Below are 18,396 nucleotides of genomic sequence, written 5' to 3'. Positions count from 1 at the left end.
CGCGGTAATCGCCATCAAATTCATAGAACACCAATTAGCCCCTCATCGACGCTCGCGAGCCATCCTCTTGTTTGGTTCGTTGCCTCTTCCCGTCCACCTCGAACAGCTGGAAAAAGTCGACCTAGTTCCGATGCTCGAGTTTAGACTCGTTCCGACTAGCGGTTCCTCTCTTTCCTTTTCATCGCGTTTCGTGCTCGTTGCTTCTTGTCGGTGGTTCGTTATAGAAACTGCAGAATGGCAGACGTTTTTCGTGGAAAAGAATTAAGGCTCGAGTCTCAGAGTATTCCTTTGAATGTCTCTCGAGGATTTCTCTAAAGGATAATCTTTGACATTTTTTTTTTTTTTTTTTTTTACGATTCTCTGTTACTCGGAGAAAGCGGTATCTTCGGATGACTACATCGTCGATTTATGTTAGCGACGATATGAAAAATACGCTACGGAGCTGTTGGAGCATTCAGGAAGAGCCTGGAGAAACCAACGAAGCGGCGATACGAGGCACGCCGCTTCTGGAGTCCTTGTCACTTGTCATGGTCCGACGAACACGTTGCTGAGATCGCATTAATTACACGTATTAGAGCCTCCCGTTTTCCTCCCGCCTATCTCGCGCCACCCACATAGACGCAGGATTCTTGTTGCTCCGTTGTATGGCAGGCTCTTCGTTCGTCGAGGTCCTTAACCCTTCGAGCACCTTTCAAGATTTCGCGGAAATTTATCGTCACGATTTATTTCAACAAAACATGAATTAAATATTAGTTCCATTAAATTTCATCCATAATGGCGAACAGAGAGAGAGAGAGAGAGAGAGAGAGAGAGAGAAAACGGTGAGAGTACGGAAAAGCAGGATGAAATTTCGGAGCGGAAGAGGCAGAAGGTTCCCGCGGCGGTTTCTCTCGCTGAGAAAGGGTGGAAGGGGAGGAAAGAGAGGAACGGTCGAGTCCGCTCGGACGGGGAGGCGTTGGGCCCCGAACGGGCATAACGAGTTTTTGCCGTTGGAAATTTGTTAAGGGGAATGTAAAGAGAATAAGTGGCGATTCCCTTTCTCCCGTCCCTTCGTGTCTGACCGGCTGGTTCCCGTGGCGTATATAGGAGTCGCAGCCAGCCGGTCGCGGCCTGACTCGGTTGATTGACTCCCGGGAATTGGAGGCACGGGATACCAGAAACGAGCGGCGCTAGCTTAGCGAGACTTAAAAAGGAACTGGAGCCCGAGCATCGCGTATGTCTTTTTGCGATCGCGGCGACCCCCTTTAAGCGCGGATCGACGTGCTCGCGTTTCACGGTGTCTTTCGGCCCTCAGAAACGATCCGACCGACGACGATCGGCCGCCACTCCAACCACGCCGTTGCTTTTCCTCTCTGCCGACCACTGCACACGATATCTGGCTTCGTGTCTGTCTAGCCGCTTGTTCACCGGTCCCTGCTAGCCTCGTTTCGATTCATCCATGGGAATCGATCTTTCGTGCCACGGTGCCGCGACCAGCTCTTTTATTCTAACCAGAACACACGAGACGAGAAACATTCAAATTCTTTCGTGTCGTAGTAAAACGTTCCAAGATTATCCATCGATCTATCCCCGAATCGTGTAAATTCCTCGCAAGTCCGGACTAGCTGGAGAACTCGCGTTAATTAGACCAATTAATCGATGCCTTGATCAGGGCCCGAAATAAGGAGAAGTTGCGGACTGGCAAAGTGTCGCCGGAGTTTAGCGGCCTCTTATACGCTATGTCGAAGTGAGACGTTAAGTGCGGCTCGTACGTTTCGCTGGTCTCACAAATTCCCATTAGGCGCGACCCCCGATTCCTCGGACGGTGTTAAACGGCCGGCCGGGTTTTTCGTTGGATCGGCCGGCACGGCGTGTTGAATTCGGCGGATTCCAGGCGTTCGGAGGCACTGGCTCCCGGTCATTGTCACCGTTCTCGTCCGTATTAGTAGTGGCTGGCTTCACGGTCCGGGAGGGGCTTCGCGGAGATTAATTAGGGACGATGTTTTAGCAGCAAAAATGAGCCGGGGCAAGAAGCCGGCACCATCACCAGCCGCCTCGGATTCGCGCTAACTAACCGGCCGACGCCGCTGATCGGCAGAGCGCCTGCTCGTCACTACCGACCGCAAGAACGTGCTACAAATTAAGCCCAGATCGGCAGAAACCATCTCGAAAATTCGGCCTCCATCCTCTCTTCCTGCTGTGCTTCCCTTTCCGCTGCACCGCTGTAAAGAGTCACTGCGCACGGCTAAGGAATCCCGCGTACCAGATCGAATCACGCGATTCGATCCTTCAATTGCACCTCATCGATCGTTCATACGTTGGGAAAAATGTGCCTGTCAGACTTATGGTTGTTTCGATGCATGGTAAGAGTGATCTGAGTATAGTCGAATCCTTTCTGGAGAATACGGCTGGCTCGGGCCCGATGTTGATGACGTTTACTACTTTGTTTAATAGCGTCGCTCGAGCTATCGAATACTATTTTTACATCGTATCATTCTATGTAATTATTAATATTTATTTCCTATGAAAAGTCGAAGGTACCATATTCTTTCTCTTTGCTAACAGAAACGCAGAAAAAATTCAGGATAATTATCTTCTACGTCAACAATTTCGAATTCTTCGTCACTTTATTACACTATCAAAGAGTTAACAGAATCCATCCGACTATAAAACTATCGATTACAAATATTTTACGGCAAGAACAATTTCCTAGCTTCGAAGGCCAAAGAAAAATATTATATCTAAATACTAGAGACTCGTACATACTTGCTGCAAAATTGCTACGATTTTACGAGCGCGAGTACTTCCCACATGGAAGCTTTAAAAATCTTCGTAAATTTGAAAATCTCGATTCGTGGTGGAAAATATAGTCGACGAGGACGTTCGTGGGTGCCAGAAGCGACCCGATACTCGAGGAAGACGGGAGAAGGCGAATTCCAGGGATCGACCTCGTTCAACGATTTCAACGACGATTTCGAAACGGTCGGTCGAAGAAGACCCGTGAATACGTCGGCGATCATCGCGGCGCTCAGGCGGGGTCTGTCTTTTGGCAACGTTGGAACGATTATCGTCGAATTTATCGCCCTCGTTCCGTGTCATCGTGTCATTCATCGCGTAGACTATTCGGATCCGCGCGCCGTTTTATAGACGCGCTGCCAATTTTCACCCCCGACTTGTCACCATAATTTTTCCCTATATTTAAGACGTTGATCTCTCTCCGTGTTGTACACCTTTTACACTCCGGCTCGTTCGGTCGTTTCTAGACAACACGAATTATCGCGCCAATTTATTCTAGCGATAACGCGCTATCTTAACGTTTTTGTTCTTTTACTGGCTTTAATTAACCGTTGGTTCGTGGCGTGGTACAATTAACGCTGGAAACAGTCGATATTTTTGTTAAATTACTTCTGCGAATTTTACTTTCGCGCTTATCACGTATAGGTAGATTAAATTTAACATAAATTTACCATTAGTGTATTGATACAAGATAAATAAATATACGAGTTAAATGTGTCGAAGGACACAAACAGCATAGCATACATCATACATCGTACATTTCTATTCGGTCAAAATGTTTATTCACCAAAGCAGGCCACAATGAAATTAAATTTGATTTAAACCAACGCTACTTGCATTTAAGGAATTGCAGTTAATAGTAGGTGTAACTCGAGATTATTTTTATGCTAAAGTATCACTCGCAACATTGTCCCGATCTTTGTCTCACTTCAACACGTTTCCAATACGCTCAAATTCAATTCAAACCGTAGCACATCTGACCCGCTCCTTTCACGATCATCTAAGTATTCGATGCTACATCCTCCAACTTCATCAGTTTCAAATTTCAATCAGAACGTACTCTATTACGATCACTCCGGAAAATCTATAAAATATTCCTTCTGATAAATTGAAATCTAGCAAATCGTCGTACAACGTTGACGACATATGCGACGCGTTATACGAACTAAATACATTTTTACACCAGCCATACCGCTATAACTATAAATCATTAGATCGGTTAGCAATCGTATTCCACGAACATTGTAGCGATGTGTTCGTCGCGTTATGCGAATCCGCGTTACAGAGAGCTATACGCGAATCCATTCTACAGTGCCTATCGTGGTTGATCGTGGTTATCCCTTGAGTAGCTTCGTGGCATCAGCAGGAAGCGGTCGCCGGCGCCTTTATCGATCGATTCGCCGTGTCGATCGGCAGCCGAGGCGCTAATGGGTTAGTCAGCTCGAACACGACTCGAGGTACGGCTACGGCCGCGAAAAATTCGCCGCTCTTTCTCTCGCTCCCTCGAACGCGGCTGCAACATATGTAAATGGCGCGCGGGAGAGCAGCGCAACAGCGGCGGCAGAACGCACACTCGCCGCTCTCTCGCGTGTTCCCGGACTCGTTTCTCCAGCGTGCTATCTCTCGCTGGCTCGCGCGGAGACGCCAAGTCGCGCCTGCCGCCTAGGAATAATAAATAGAGATAGAGGAGCGTAGATAGCCGGCATGGGCCAGGGGGAGGTCGCGTATCCTGCCCACGCAGAGATTATCTCGAGGAATTATGAGTGACCGCTCCGGCTTCTAGGTTATGTAAAGCAGACATGACTATCGACGCTGTTCGTCCGTGAAATGGGCGATGGTTCTGGCTACGAGTTGCACAGACGCTTGATCGGTTGTCAAGGGTAGAGGGTTGAATCTTGCAGTCGATGTGGGAAGGGTTGCAGTTGTTGCGGATTTCGTGAAATTGTTTCAGCTTCAACTGGCATCTTTGGCTTGTAAATAATTACATTAGATTTTATTAAGGGGTTATTTAATTTCCAAATATTCATTTTTAATGGTATCGTATATACCGCTAATCAGCGCTGATAGCCGGCTAAAATACAGAATGTGAATTAAAGTACAGTAGTTTAAAATTTTAAAGATCCAAGTTGTGGGTTGTCTGTGATTCAAAGATATTGAGAACTAAACGAAAGAATGTAAATTAGTCGTGTCAAACAATGCCAGGAATATCAAAGACCATTTCAACAATTATCCCTTCAGTGTTTCCAGACAAGGCGAATAATTAATTCTTGTACTTCGTCCTTATTCAACGATATTGCTCAACGTCCGTTTCCTTCGTCAATCATCTGTCAACAACCAGAGACATTTCATAGCTTATGTATTTCTTTCAATCGGCGTAATTTATAGGGTTATTTCGCGCGAACGCAGTCATCGTAACAATAGAAAAGAAGCGGTGCACGACGTCAGCCGTCCGTGAAACTCGCACGCTTGTAATTTGTCGCTCTTTATATTATTCCGTTGTACGATCGAGCACGGTCGCCATCATTTTGTAATCGTTCAGTATCACGATGACGATCGGCAACGATCATCAGATCGAATTATCGTGTTGGCTAATCGCTGGAGACCTCGATTATCTTCGCGATTAAAAGCTGCGAGCTTCCATTCCAATGGCATCTCGGCTCGATTGCAATTCCTTTCCCTCCGTCTTGCTCTATCTGCCTGCATCCTCGCTTCTATCCCTCCGCTCTATTGCTTTCTTGTGGCTGGAAAAACAGGCGAATCGACGGCTCGCCTTCCGTCGTACGTTTCAATTAAACGCAACAAAAGGCGAAGGAACGGATTTTCGCATTTTTACAAGAGCCGAGGTCGGGAACGACGGCACACCGGGTAATTGCGACTTTTATCCTCGCGGCCGTATGGCGCGGCACACCGTGAAGAGAAGAATGCCATTCGCGCTCTTAATCCCCTTTTCCACGCAGCCACGGAAAGTCAGTTTTTCGTCGTGAAACGCTCTTTAGCGCCAAGAAGGCAATTAGCTCGGAATTAGCCGTGCATTCTGTCAGTTTTCCCATTTATGCATCGCTCTATCTTCCTTCCCTTCTTCGCGCGTAACGTCGTTCAACGGGTGACTTTTCACCCCTTGACGATGATCGAGAAAGAGAGAAGCGGCGAGAGTTATTTAAAATTGATAAAACGGCGAACGTTGGTACGTTATCATGAGAAATATATAATTGGCATTTCGGTGTAGAAAAAAAAGGGCACGATGAGTGAATGTAATTTTTATATATAATCATCGTGGAAAATGAAAATTCGACTAAAGCTTCTCCCTTTCTTTTGTTTCAGACGTCACGGGTAAGTGGACAAGCGAATTCTTTCTACTTTCTATTCGTTTCTATTCTACTCCTTCGTCACCCCGGTTTCTTCTTTGTTATTCGCCCTCTTTCTCGCGATCAAGGATCGTCCGTAAACTCGACATGACCGGATCGATCCTTGCGGAAATGCCTTTAACGATCGTAATTAACGAAGTTATTCTTTACTCTTGCTACTCGGCCGACCACGCAGGTTTTCATGCCGCGTGCTCGATGAAATGCCTCGTTTGACGAAACTAGTCGCTCGAACGATTTAATCGCGGCCACCGCTATCTTACCGATACTTCGACGTCGGTGTCGTGAATTTTTCACGTATTGTTATTCTGAAATGTATACGAGTATTTTTATTGACAATTATGCTCTTAGAAACTCTAAGATATCTTTAACCATTACTGTCCGAGTGAAATTCAACATTTTCTCGCGACTGGTTTATACTAATTGGTAAAATTCGAGGCTGTTTATAATTGCGCTATATCATATCTCCATAATATGATAATATACGTACGTCTTGATATATGAGTCAGTTAAAATCTAGAAATAGCACGCACCAAGGAATTAGCTTCAATATGGCCAACTTGAATTTCTATTGAATTTCGATTAAATTGAATTTTAATATCAAAGAATCTGTCTCATATGTCGAAAGTAGAAGAAATGGGGGGAAATATAACGATAAGTCGAGCGATGTGCCACAAGTAACGAGACTAAAAATATGCAACAGAATTTTAGAAATGAATTTGTTGACTAGGTATTTATTATTCGTTACTTTAACATGTAATATGCCTATCACACGTTAAACGAATATAGCAAGAAGTAAAAGTGATAGACTACAACCAAATACCATTATCAAATCTGCAAGTAGCATTGCGATCAGATCATTTGCAATTTCATAATCTACAAAATCTTTTCATTGCCAACACGTTTCCATTAATAGTATCTTGAAACGCGAACATGGCTAGTTCGATGGCAATGATATAATTAGTACCAAATAACAAAGTTCCAAGTATTTCAAAGGAATGACAGTGGCTGTACTAGAACGATCGTGAAGCGATCCGTGTCTCGTACCGATGGTCTTTCGCGGAGCGTTTCTTCAACTCGGTTCTGTGTTGGCGCGTACGGCGCGCGCCGCGGTAACGAGCCGCTCCGGCGGCTTAATTAGATTAATTAGATTGCAGCCGAGGCGGATCGCGCGTTCCGAGATCTGTCGTGATCCGCGATCGCCTCCGCCAACGTTACGTTTTCATTTCTACGCGAATCTCGTTAGAGAATCGAACCGTGACCGAGCTCGTTTCCACATCATTTTCTTTTTTTTTTTTTTTTTTTCATAATAATTCTCCACTGTAATTTCGTGTGCGTCTCGGTCTGCGAGCTTGGGGTTTTGTATTTTGTTATACCGATGGATTCATACGTCTTTAACTTCCCAATTTTATTTCATATCATCTTAACAAAGTATATATTGTTCCGATTTCAATTTCATTTCAGATGGTGTCGATAATTTACTTCCAGTTTCCGTTACGTTTCCGAATTAGATGATTTCTACAGATTCCTTTGATTTGTGAAAAATTAAACATAAATCACCGTTTTAAACATCTGACACGGAAATAAAGTCGATCGTTTTGATTCCAAATATTTGAAATCCCTGGCGGAATTTCGTATTTATGCTGAATATTCCAATCGCCGCCACACGCAACTTCTCGATTTCGATCATTCCATCGACTTTGGTTACACGATTTTTGTCGCCTGGCCCGTTTCCCGGCCGGTTTCGCCGCATTTATAAATAGGTTTTTCAGACGCGTGTGGTATCGGTCGCGCTCGTCAGCATCGCGGCTGAATGCTAATTTTACTAAATCGTATATCAAAAGCGTAATCTACCGTGCGTCGCGCTGCACCGTGGAATCCTTAACGATGTAATTAATATGTAAACTGTAAAATGTGTACGGGCCCGAATCGATTCCTATAAATATGTATGCGACAGATCGGCCGGCCGCATTCTTCGTTATAGTAACGTGTAGTTTTGCCGTCATATTTTTTTAACCATCGACCCGTGCGCGTCGATCACAAAGTATATTCACCGAGTATACCATGTTTCCACTCGTGGCGTCTTTCGACGCTTCGGTAAGAAAGCGCAGTTCCGTCGATCCCGTACTTTAATAACGATACGTCGAATCTTTGACGTCGATGAATTTTTATCCATGAATATTTATGCTTTGAACGTTCCTACGAGCACAATGTGGCATGTTCGACGCGTCGTCTACGCGACTTTCGCGCTTCTTCGGGGAAGAAACGCCCTCGAGTCACGAATTAACGCGGATTATCCATTCGGTCGTATATCAGACTCATTGCGCGGTCGCGTGAAGTAATTAATATATAAATGGCTAAAGGTGGTGCCGAGGAACGTGGTCGCCTATAAATATTTATGCATTGTATTATTCAGTCGGTGAAACGAGCCGGATAACGACGACGCGGTGCCGCGGGTAATCTCGAAGAATAGAAAAGGCGGATTGCGTGGGCAATAATTTTGCGACGGCAAGTGTGTGGAAAAAGGACTAGTCCTGGCACAATCTGAGAGTTATGAATCCCTTGACCTTACTTTGGTCCTTGCTTTATAAGGAATCATCCTCGTTCTATGATGATAAATCTTCTAATCGTCGAATATTTCGATTATTTTCGCTTGTCCTTAAAGCGAGTAAAATCGCGAACGAACGAATGACCGAGAATTTGAAGATTTCACACCCGTTTCGCACGAATATCGAAGTACAAATCGATAAACGAAGAAGGGTCATCGATCGAATCTGATCAGCGTACAGGTCGAAAGATGGTGTACAAGCGGCTGAAAGGAGGAGAGATCCAGAGAAGGTTCGAAGCGTTGACTCGAGTCTCTCTCGCTTCTGGAACCGCGCAAAAAACATCCGCGCTGGGCCGACTTTTTGGTCGTTAATTAGTCGCATTTTTTTACGATCCCTGGTCGCGTTGCACACACGTGCAGCGTAACAGTTCGTCGGAAGGATGAGATACGAGGCGAAAAGAAAAGGATAGAGGAAAAGATAGAAGGAAAGAAACTAGAAGATGAGTAATGAAGAAAGGAAAAGAGAAGGAAGATCAGGCAGAGCGACGTTAGTAGCGACGAGACTTAATTTTTAAAGCACGCTGCCCCGCGTCTGAATCGCATAATGTCCAGCATTGTGCGTTCCACGATCTTCTCACCGTTCTGATCGAGTCCCTTTGACAGACATATGCGGCAATCAGCGCGAAATACGCTCGCCATGTGGCGCGTTTAAGTGTAATTACCGGCCATGCTTCTAAGTATTCATTAACGGGTCCCGCGTGTCCCTTGTGGGAGCGACAGGTTAGATCGATGCCAGCGCGAGCTCGTCTGCATTGTGTCGAATCGCTCGCGACTCGATCATCCCGTCACTCCAAGGATAATTAAAAGACCATCTCAGGTGTTGATGTTAATGATCCTGGGAAAGCTGTACGAGACTCTTGCCCTTTGAGAATCTCGTGGAAATTACGCTCCATTCCATAGAATTAATTCGACGAAAGTATTTCTCATTATTGCTTCTTTTTATAGTTCGTATTCAACCTTTTTCTATCCAAATTTAACTTCGACCGAAAGTTTCTTCTTTATGCAAACATAAACGATACAAGCACCCTCATTTTCATTCATGCTAATAGCAATATCGTGTACCGAGCGTTAACACACCGAGCGCTATAAAACAAAGGTGAAAGAAATTGATTCTGTATGTATGGACAGCTTATCACTAAGCCAACGAATCGAAGCGTTTAGCGACGCATAATTCGCATTGGAATGAGCAATCTGAGCCGATAAGCGGAACACTTGAGGCCATCCGAAGCAGAGGGCAATTTGAAAAATGCTGACATTATGTGCACGGAATAACAACCTGAATCGACGTTAAAACTCCATTCAGGCGCGTTCACGGTCAACGTGGCATAACCATGTTCATAAGTACTTTCCTCCCTGGGATCGTCGTTTTCGAAGACACCTGCGTAACCGGCGAATCTCCACTTTACGTCTACCGTATTACCACTTTCTTCAAACGATACAAACCGATACACAGTATTACTTTAACGTGCAATAAAATCTGCATAAGGGTAGCCGGGTGGCTAAGGAAGCGGCCCAGGATCCAGCATGGGATGGTGGGGTTAATTAAAAAATTCAGTAGCCAGGGTAAATGAGGAAAATTAAATTTTATGGGCACGCGGTTAATCCCGTGGTGCGGGCACGTATTTATTGGCTACCGGGCTTCGATCGAGCCTGACGTAATGGGAATGATTTTTGGGAAGGACCATCGGCCCACCGATAAGATAAGCATCCTATACTCGCTAGAGGGAGAGAGAAAGAGAGAGTGTGTGTGTGCTTGCCTCTTTTTACCTCGAATACGGGCTCGCATACACCCGTCCGCGTTCTCCGACACCTCGGTCTATCCTCATCTTCTCCTTTCGTTCCTCGCGCTTTCTTTCCCCTTTACGATACCTCGAGCCGGGTCGGATAATAGCCGCCTGTTTGTCAGATCATGCGATAATTAGAATGCAAATCTACTAGGTGCTCGACGTGTGTAAAGCTTTATTCGATACTAGCTAGCCGATCCTCCGCCTCTCTTCTTTACCCTTCCACCTGAAAACCCGTAAAATCTCCTGCTTCCGCATAAATCTACGCGTCGAAGATTAACCAACAATCCGGTTTAATCCGATTATTATATTCGGTAATTAATTACCGATTGTTTGGCAATTCGGACAGTAAGAAATGGTGTTTCTCAAAATTATTCACAGTTGATGTTGGTAATAAGAACCACGAAAAGGGCAGACGTGGATTACTTAAAGCATCGTTTTAACATCATGATTTTTGCGGTGCCTTCGCGATTGAAAATAACGAACTCCTTATTAACGCCGTGCTATAATTCTCGGATGAAGACTTTGAAAATCATGAGAACGTCTTTTGGTTTACGGCTTTAAAAAGTGGCCATAAATTCGCACGACAATAAGGTCCTTCGAAAGGTATTCGAACGGATGGACGCCTCTTCTGAGACGTTCGGATCTGATGGAACGGCAGACCGCAACAACTCGGTGAACGGCACCGAGATACAGAGATTCTTACGAGCGGAAATACGACAGTATTAAAGTCGGTTTTACATCGGCCAGGAATGGATACGAGCCGGTTAACGTCGTTCGTAGCGGGGATTTTCCTTCGCGTTCCTATCGCTCGGTCCCCGCCGGATTTGCCCCTAATAGTGATTCTTACGAGTTTCGAGGCATCACGGAGTTTGCCGATGCCCCGAACGGTCCCTTAAACGACTGTTTGCTCCGCTTATGCTCGAAACGATCGCAAGAACTCGCCTTCGCCCGCATTGTAATATTTAGTAGGCGATAAATGTATCGAGAAATTTGGTTGAATCGAAGGGAAGTTTCTGAGATGCTTCTGACACGAACGTGGTTGTTTAAAGCGTGTAATTAATAACCCGTATAGTTGGAATATATGTACGTAATATACCTACGGGACTTTAGTCGAATGAAATCTGAGAATGAGAAATTTTAAATCGGACAGAATAGCAGTGTGGCGCTCGAAATAAAAAATAGGCAAGCTTATTTCGATAGTCAATAGACGATGCTATAGCCATTAAAAGATATAATATTAGAATACATACGTGATATAAGATAATCTTAAATGAAAATAATATACTTTCAAAAATATCTAGAGTTCAAAAGAACTGAAAGATAAGTAAAAACATCTGACAGTTTCTAATCCCTCAGCTACCAATCAGCTCCATAGAAGATCAAGATATTCGAAATAAAGATACCTTCTCAAAGCGTAAATAGAAATTCGAAGCATTTTGCAAGAACAAAAGATCTTCGATAAAATAAAATCTATTACTTTTCTATAAGAAATATGAAATAGCAATTTTGAACGTCGAAAAAGGAGGGAAATGGTTCCAATTTTCGCGTCTGTCTTCCACCGGCGACCCCGCTGGGACGTACGCATCTTTCCCGGGCGAACGAAGTTGCGGTCGCTCAACAAATAGATTACGTGCTCGTCGAGGGTTTTCCAGGGGGTTGTCTCGCGTCGACACTCCTCACACATGCTACTCACGTAGTCATCCCTCCCGTGTTGCTCTCTCCTCTCCAAAAATTACAACGCGTTAGCTCGAGATCCGCTAAGCATTCCATTATTAAATCTACGCCCGTATTACCGTATGCCGTGCGAAAGGGGCCCGGCACTCGAAGGGGGCCGACATTACGATTCAACTTGCGTCGAAGCCATCGAAACGGTGAAGACCGACGAACCACGCCGATTCGTCGTCGAGAGAGGTTGGCATAGATTAACCGTAATAACTTGCCTCGATTTGCGCGTATAGCACGCGCGATCGCGTTTAATCGCGCGACGATAACGTGACTCAATTCGAATGCTTCGTTTACATCATTCGTCTTCGCTATTCGATATGGCGGAAGATGGTGACTCTACTTCGAAGGAAATACGATTCTTTTTATCGATTGTGAATCAGTTTGCGATATGCAGCATTTGAGAAATTAATTTTCGATCGAAACTGAATTGATTCTGATTAGTGCAGATATTACTTTACCATACCGATTTCGTTTCTAACTTTAATTCATCTGCTAAAGAAAAAAAAAGAGATTAAAGGGAAAATACTTGCCACCGTTTATTTTAATGGCTTCATTTCTAATTAATACGCCGTCCGATGAATTCGATAAGACATATTATTGTGCATTAATGCGCGATACATGTAAGATACGGAGTTTATTCTTGTAAAAGAATAAAGGGACAGGGGTGTACATATATTTGCTCCGTGATAGGAATCCATTAAATTTCAGAGTTCCAAATTACATTAGACACCCGTTGAAAAGCGACGCGGTCGAAGGATTAGTGTCGAACAATATGTTCTTTGAATAAATTACCATTGATCAAGGCTCGTGATGCGCGAGTCGCGAAATTAATCACGAGCCTCTTCCAGAGCCTCGTACCAACGATTCGCGGATTTAATTTCCCATTAGCGTGGTCACACGTTGTTCGTCATTAAGGTTGTTTATTTGCCGGGGCTGGGGAGCGATCGGCGCTTAAGTTGAGCAACCAGAAACGATAGAAGCATTTCATTAGAAGAACACGTTTGCATACGAATCAACCGCGCGCGATCCTCCAACGATAGGATACGATTCTTTTTTTTTTCGCGCACACCTAGTCGACAACTTATGAAAATCAAACAAGTGCGGACATTCGATAGCCGGAGGCTGTTAAAAACGTTAATTATCGGTTGAGGAACGCAATCACCGATCTCTCTCATGGACGTTCACGTAAGAATAACCGGCTCGTTTTCAACAGATTTTACTTTCAAATCGTCCAAGACATTCTCTTTAAATGTTATTTCTGCGTACGAGAGGATAACCCTAGCGCTTCGTTGAGTCCTAGGGTTTGGTTTAACAATTCCTCCGAAGACGACGTTGTTCGTCGAAGGACAGTCCTCTGGCGATATTGTAGGAATAGTAACAATATCGCAGTCTTTATAATTTATTCAACTACCAGGCGGTGCAACACCGACGTCAAAGCTATGACTCTCAGACTATACCTGCGTTTGCCGGTGTTTTTTATACATTTCCGGGTACCAACATAGAACAAAAGTAAAGTATTTTAACAGCGCAATAAAGTTGCGAAGAGTTAAGGATGTACGATTCAGAAGTGAAAGGAAACCAAGATTCAAAATTTTGTACCTTTCTAACATAGGATACGAACGATATATATATATTACTTTCGACCTTTTGTACGAAATTAATTCTACTTTGTCAATTTTTCAACGTTTTATCTTCGCTCGTATCAGGCCCATCGTTGGTCGATCGCAAAGCGCGGACAAATCTCGCGATCGGAGCGGGAAAAAGAGAAACGCGAAACCCGTTCCCGAGCGCGATAATCACCGGTCCGATCGGGCTTCAAATTTGACAGGGCACCGATGGCGGCTGCCCTGTTCCCCGATAAATCTCCGACCCCCTCTAGGCCCTCCGTGTCGGCCGTCCGATCGGCATGCCCGGCCCAGGAGAAGAACAGTTCCAGCGGCACGATTTACCGGCAAAACGAGTGGAACCGTCGCGAAAAACCGGAACGTTCTTGACGGACGGGTGACTAAATCGACCCTAAAGTAGTACCGTCGCCCTGGCACAAAGAGACACGAGGCGACCCAACCAACCAGCTGAACGCTGCAGCCAAACAAAGAAAGAACAGGGATCTTTACCTTGAGAGAAATAGAGAAACGAGAACGAGAGAGTAGAGAAAGCACCTTGTGGTCTGTTCTTGTCACGGAGACCGGATACCCTCAGAAAAACTTCGCGCCTGTGATCTCACCGCGCGAGAGGATTTAGAGTTGTTTATCTACTTATTATGTCAGCCCGGGCTAATTGGGCATATTTGAGGATCAGTTCTCTGGGTGGATGCTCGCACGTATATCTACAGTGTATAAAAGAGATCGACGGAGCTCTCATCGTCCGGTCCCCTCGTCCGCGGCACGATTGCTCCGCGTTCGTGGCATTTCGCGGGGGCCGCGATTACAAGAGGATAATATCTGGCTACGAAAGAGACGGAAGCCGTGTCCGTGCCGGTTGCTCCGCTCTGGTCCGAGCTGAGGCAAGAACGCACGCATAACTTTCAACGATCATGACTCGGCTACCATCCGTCTTTAGGGAACTATCGCGCCATCAAGCATCCCACCGTTGGCCCCGGTGATCCTCTCCCCTGTCTTTCTCTCTGTTCCCTCTCTTTTGCCCTCTTTGCTTCTGTATTCTCGTCTTTCTTCCTCTCTACTCCCGTGACCACTCTCTTTTTCAACCTGGTACCGTCTCCGTGCTCCGGCTTTTTCTGCGTCTTCCCTGGATTTCGTGCGGCATCGGCCGTCTCGCTCGAAAGATGCATCGCTTCATTCCGCGCCAACGGACGCAGATTTTCGAGGCCGCTACCGAGCGGAATGTCCCGAGCCCGGCTTTATCGGTGATCGATCTTGAACGGTGCACGGCTCGTCCGAGATCGCCGGTGATCCTGGAATCGCCGCAGCTGATACCGTTCCCGCTGGAATTCCTGACAGCCGTTCACGCGCGAGATAGCGCTTTTTCCAGCGACCGTTCTCGCGTAAAAGGGCTTCGATGGTCAAGGAAACTTGAGATCCGTGAGACGATTCGGGGGGTTAAAATCGGAGGCCTTTGAACCGAATCATTTCCAATATGGTTGCGTTCAAATTATTAAGCGGCAGGTTGAAATTTTTGCAGTTTCTTAACTTGGCTTTCTTTGGTCCCTGAAAACATAGTTTCAAATACACGTTATAGCTGTTGCAATTAAGGAGATCGACGGGCAAGTGGTACAAGTGTAAAAACGAAGTACATGTTTTTCAAAAATGAACGAAGCGTACAGATACGTAACTCTCATATTTATTTAGAACATGTTACACCTAAGATTGAATCGTACATCGTAGCGTCGGGTTGGAAGAGGAAGGACGACGAAATAAAATGTATTCAACGAAAATGGCTGTTCAAAGAGGTGGAAGGTAGACTATTCGCCGTTGAATAGAACGTGTACAGTAAGCCAGTGCGGTTTATTAATATGATTTATGGGGGGGGGAGAGGGTGAGCACCATCCGTCGTTTTGGCCATGGTTACTCGAGGTTCCTCTGACCGTCTTCCGCCTTGTGTCGAATCGATCGATTCTTGTTTTGCCTAACCACGAAAGCGTTCATTCGGAGGGCGTGGGTTGAAACAACGCGGGTTACCTCGTCGATTCGGTGCCCTTTGTAACGGGACTCGAGCTGGATCGTGTCGGAAACTTGGTCCTTTCTAAAGACCATGTCAAATCGTGTCGCGAAATTTTATATTGCCTAACGATCGCAATTACAGTTGATTGATGTGTCGTGGCTGAGTGAATGCAAGTGCAACTCGATTCGTAAATGTCAGACAGGTGTGCAATACGATCGTCTATCGATGTATGATTGGAAGGGAAGGTTGGAGACAGGCAAAGTTCATATTTATGCAAATTCACAGTCTTCCGGGTAATATGGTCTTGATGAGAATTTCTTTCAGCTCTTACACTCTTAGGCAACTGATTTTCTCGCAATTTTGAAACCTCAATTGGAATCAATAGGTCATAGATGATCACAACAATTTAAGATAAATTTGAATCAAGTAACTTAATTTTAGAATCGTTAATTTGCATTCAGTGTATATTTTACGCCATAGATACCGCAAAACACAGGCTGCGAATAATAGCTTATAATATCTAAGATGTTGTAAATTTCTTCCACGATTCCACTGTTGCAGTTAAAGAGAAAAGGAAATTGTGGAAGCTTCTGGCCCCGTAACCTGTGCCACGGTTCGGTCGATTTCTAAATCGCAAACATTAGAAGCATACGATAAATATTTCTATAAAAACACCGCGTAAATCTTTCTCATCTCGAGAACTCTTCTCTGCCTCTTTACAATCCTTCCATTCTCTCATGGAGGTCTCGATCCGCCTCGTTCTTGCAGCTCGACCGACCACGTCCTCCAATCGCGCGTCTCCACGATTGCTCTAAAATGGTGCACAGTGCTTGCAACGCACTATCGGTTCCATTATCCATAAAGGAATTAACGACTTTCTTATCGCGAGTACCCAACCTGGTCCTCCTTACCCATGTAGCATCCACACGTGGAAGGGGTGGGAAAGGGCTACTCAGCGGACGATTTATCGTACAATTAGCACCGTTTATCCGGCCACGCGGCGGAACATAAACCCGAAAAGGCAGCGTATAGCCGGACGACCGGTTTAACGACATCCGTCGCGGTGTTCGCGTAGTAGATCGCGGACCGCCGGTATCGCGGTTCGAACGCGTCTTGCAACTTAATAAGCTGTTGGCCCCCGATCAACTGCTTCGTGTCCTCGCAAAGCCACGGAATCTGGTCCAAGAGTACGCAACCAAGCGGCCCGGTGCACGCCGGTCGAGGCGTGTAAACGCGCCGGAGATTCGTGGGCCTGTGTTATTGGCCGGCGTCACGCGATTTATCGTGTTCCCGCCGGTTATTGTAAATTGCCCGATGAAAGAGCGAACGGGATGGAGAATTTAGTGGCGCGATTATCATATTCCTATGACGTTCTAGTTGGAATCGCAGCCGCTCTTTGCTGTGGATAAATTCACGCTTATCGGCAACGCATAACGTTGCCGTGGAGGGTGAGTTGTGATATCATCGTGGCCAGGTTCGTTTTTCCGTCGGTTTTGTTTGAACTGGAGTTTGATTGACCGAGTTGATTAACTTGTTTTTTTTTTTTTTTTTTTTTAATAATCTTTCTTTGGACATTTAAATATTTGGTGGAACAATGGATGAAGAATTCTAATTAGAAATCGAGTGTCTCCGATGGTTTGCCTTAATATCTTTGCTATGGATATTTGCTTTGGTTCTATATACATCGGAGCAATTTTTTTTTATAAAAAAAGGCATATGCACGTGGATATCTTGTCACACGTTCTCCGCTTGGAGACTTGAATATTTGGTACAATAAAGAGTTTTGGTTATAAATTGAATATCTGTGATAATTATTATATCTAATATTCTTGCAACTGTAGATACTTACTTTGCGTTTTATAAAGATTCAAGCAGCTTTTGTTGATACAAAAAAGATATTTGTGCAAACGTTTAAATACTTTTTCGTAATTAATTGTACGTATGATGGAAATATGTTTAACACGGAGATGAAAATTTATTTGGTTGCAGCTGAACACGATGGAAAAAGTGTTTCGATTTCTATGTCGGAAAAAAGCGCGAAAATTACTCTAATGAATCTGCTAATTTCCAGCTCGCGATCGGATGCTTAAATAAACAAGCGATCGGATGGCGGGAAAAATTTATAGCTACGCAGAGCGACTAGGAATCGGACGGGGCGGTCGTAAACGTTTGAGTTACGATCGATTCGATCGACCCGCTCAAATTCCTATAAATTATATTTATAGGCGCACAGCAGATTCGATTCAGAAACGATAATTGTAATTTTGCACGGCGTTACTTATGTATCTAAATACTCGAGTTCCTCATATTGTCCCCTAAACGCTACCTTAAAAATGTCAAGGAGTCAGATTCCAATATTCACTCTGAATTCCAATGTTCGACAATAATCAAATTCATTCACGGGTCAACTCGACTTTAATCCGCTGATCAAAGAAAAGGATGCAAAAGATATAGAAAAATAAACCTCCATGATTACAGTAAAGAAAATCAAACTCGGCTAACGAGATTCCAAAGTACCTTA

General features: G+C 44.8%; 1 protein-coding gene across 5 annotated transcripts in view; it reads left to right on the top strand.

Moving 5' to 3' along the window:
• Positions 1 to 18,396, top strand: part of LOC122567954 (homeobox protein homothorax) — a 499,979-nt gene that overhangs the window by 214,197 nt on the left and 267,386 nt on the right. For 3 of the 5 annotated variants that reach the window (XM_043727144.1, XM_043727142.1, XM_043727141.1), the window contains exon 8: positions 6,097 to 6,105. The exons of the other annotated variants lie outside the window; for them this stretch is intronic. In XM_043727144.1, coding sequence (XP_043583079.1) covers positions 6,097 to 6,105 — 9 coding nt within the window. The remainder of the gene's footprint in view (positions 1 to 6,096; positions 6,106 to 18,396) is intronic. 5 annotated transcript variants of the gene reach the window in all.

Source organism: Bombus pyrosoma, linkage group LG5 (assembly GCF_014825855.1).
Source record: "Bombus pyrosoma isolate SC7728 linkage group LG5, ASM1482585v1, whole genome shotgun sequence".
NCBI classification, from domain to species: Eukaryota; Metazoa; Arthropoda; class Insecta; order Hymenoptera; family Apidae; genus Bombus; species Bombus pyrosoma.
Note: the sequence above shows the minus strand (reverse complement) of the source record. Positions and strands in the feature narration are given on the sequence as shown.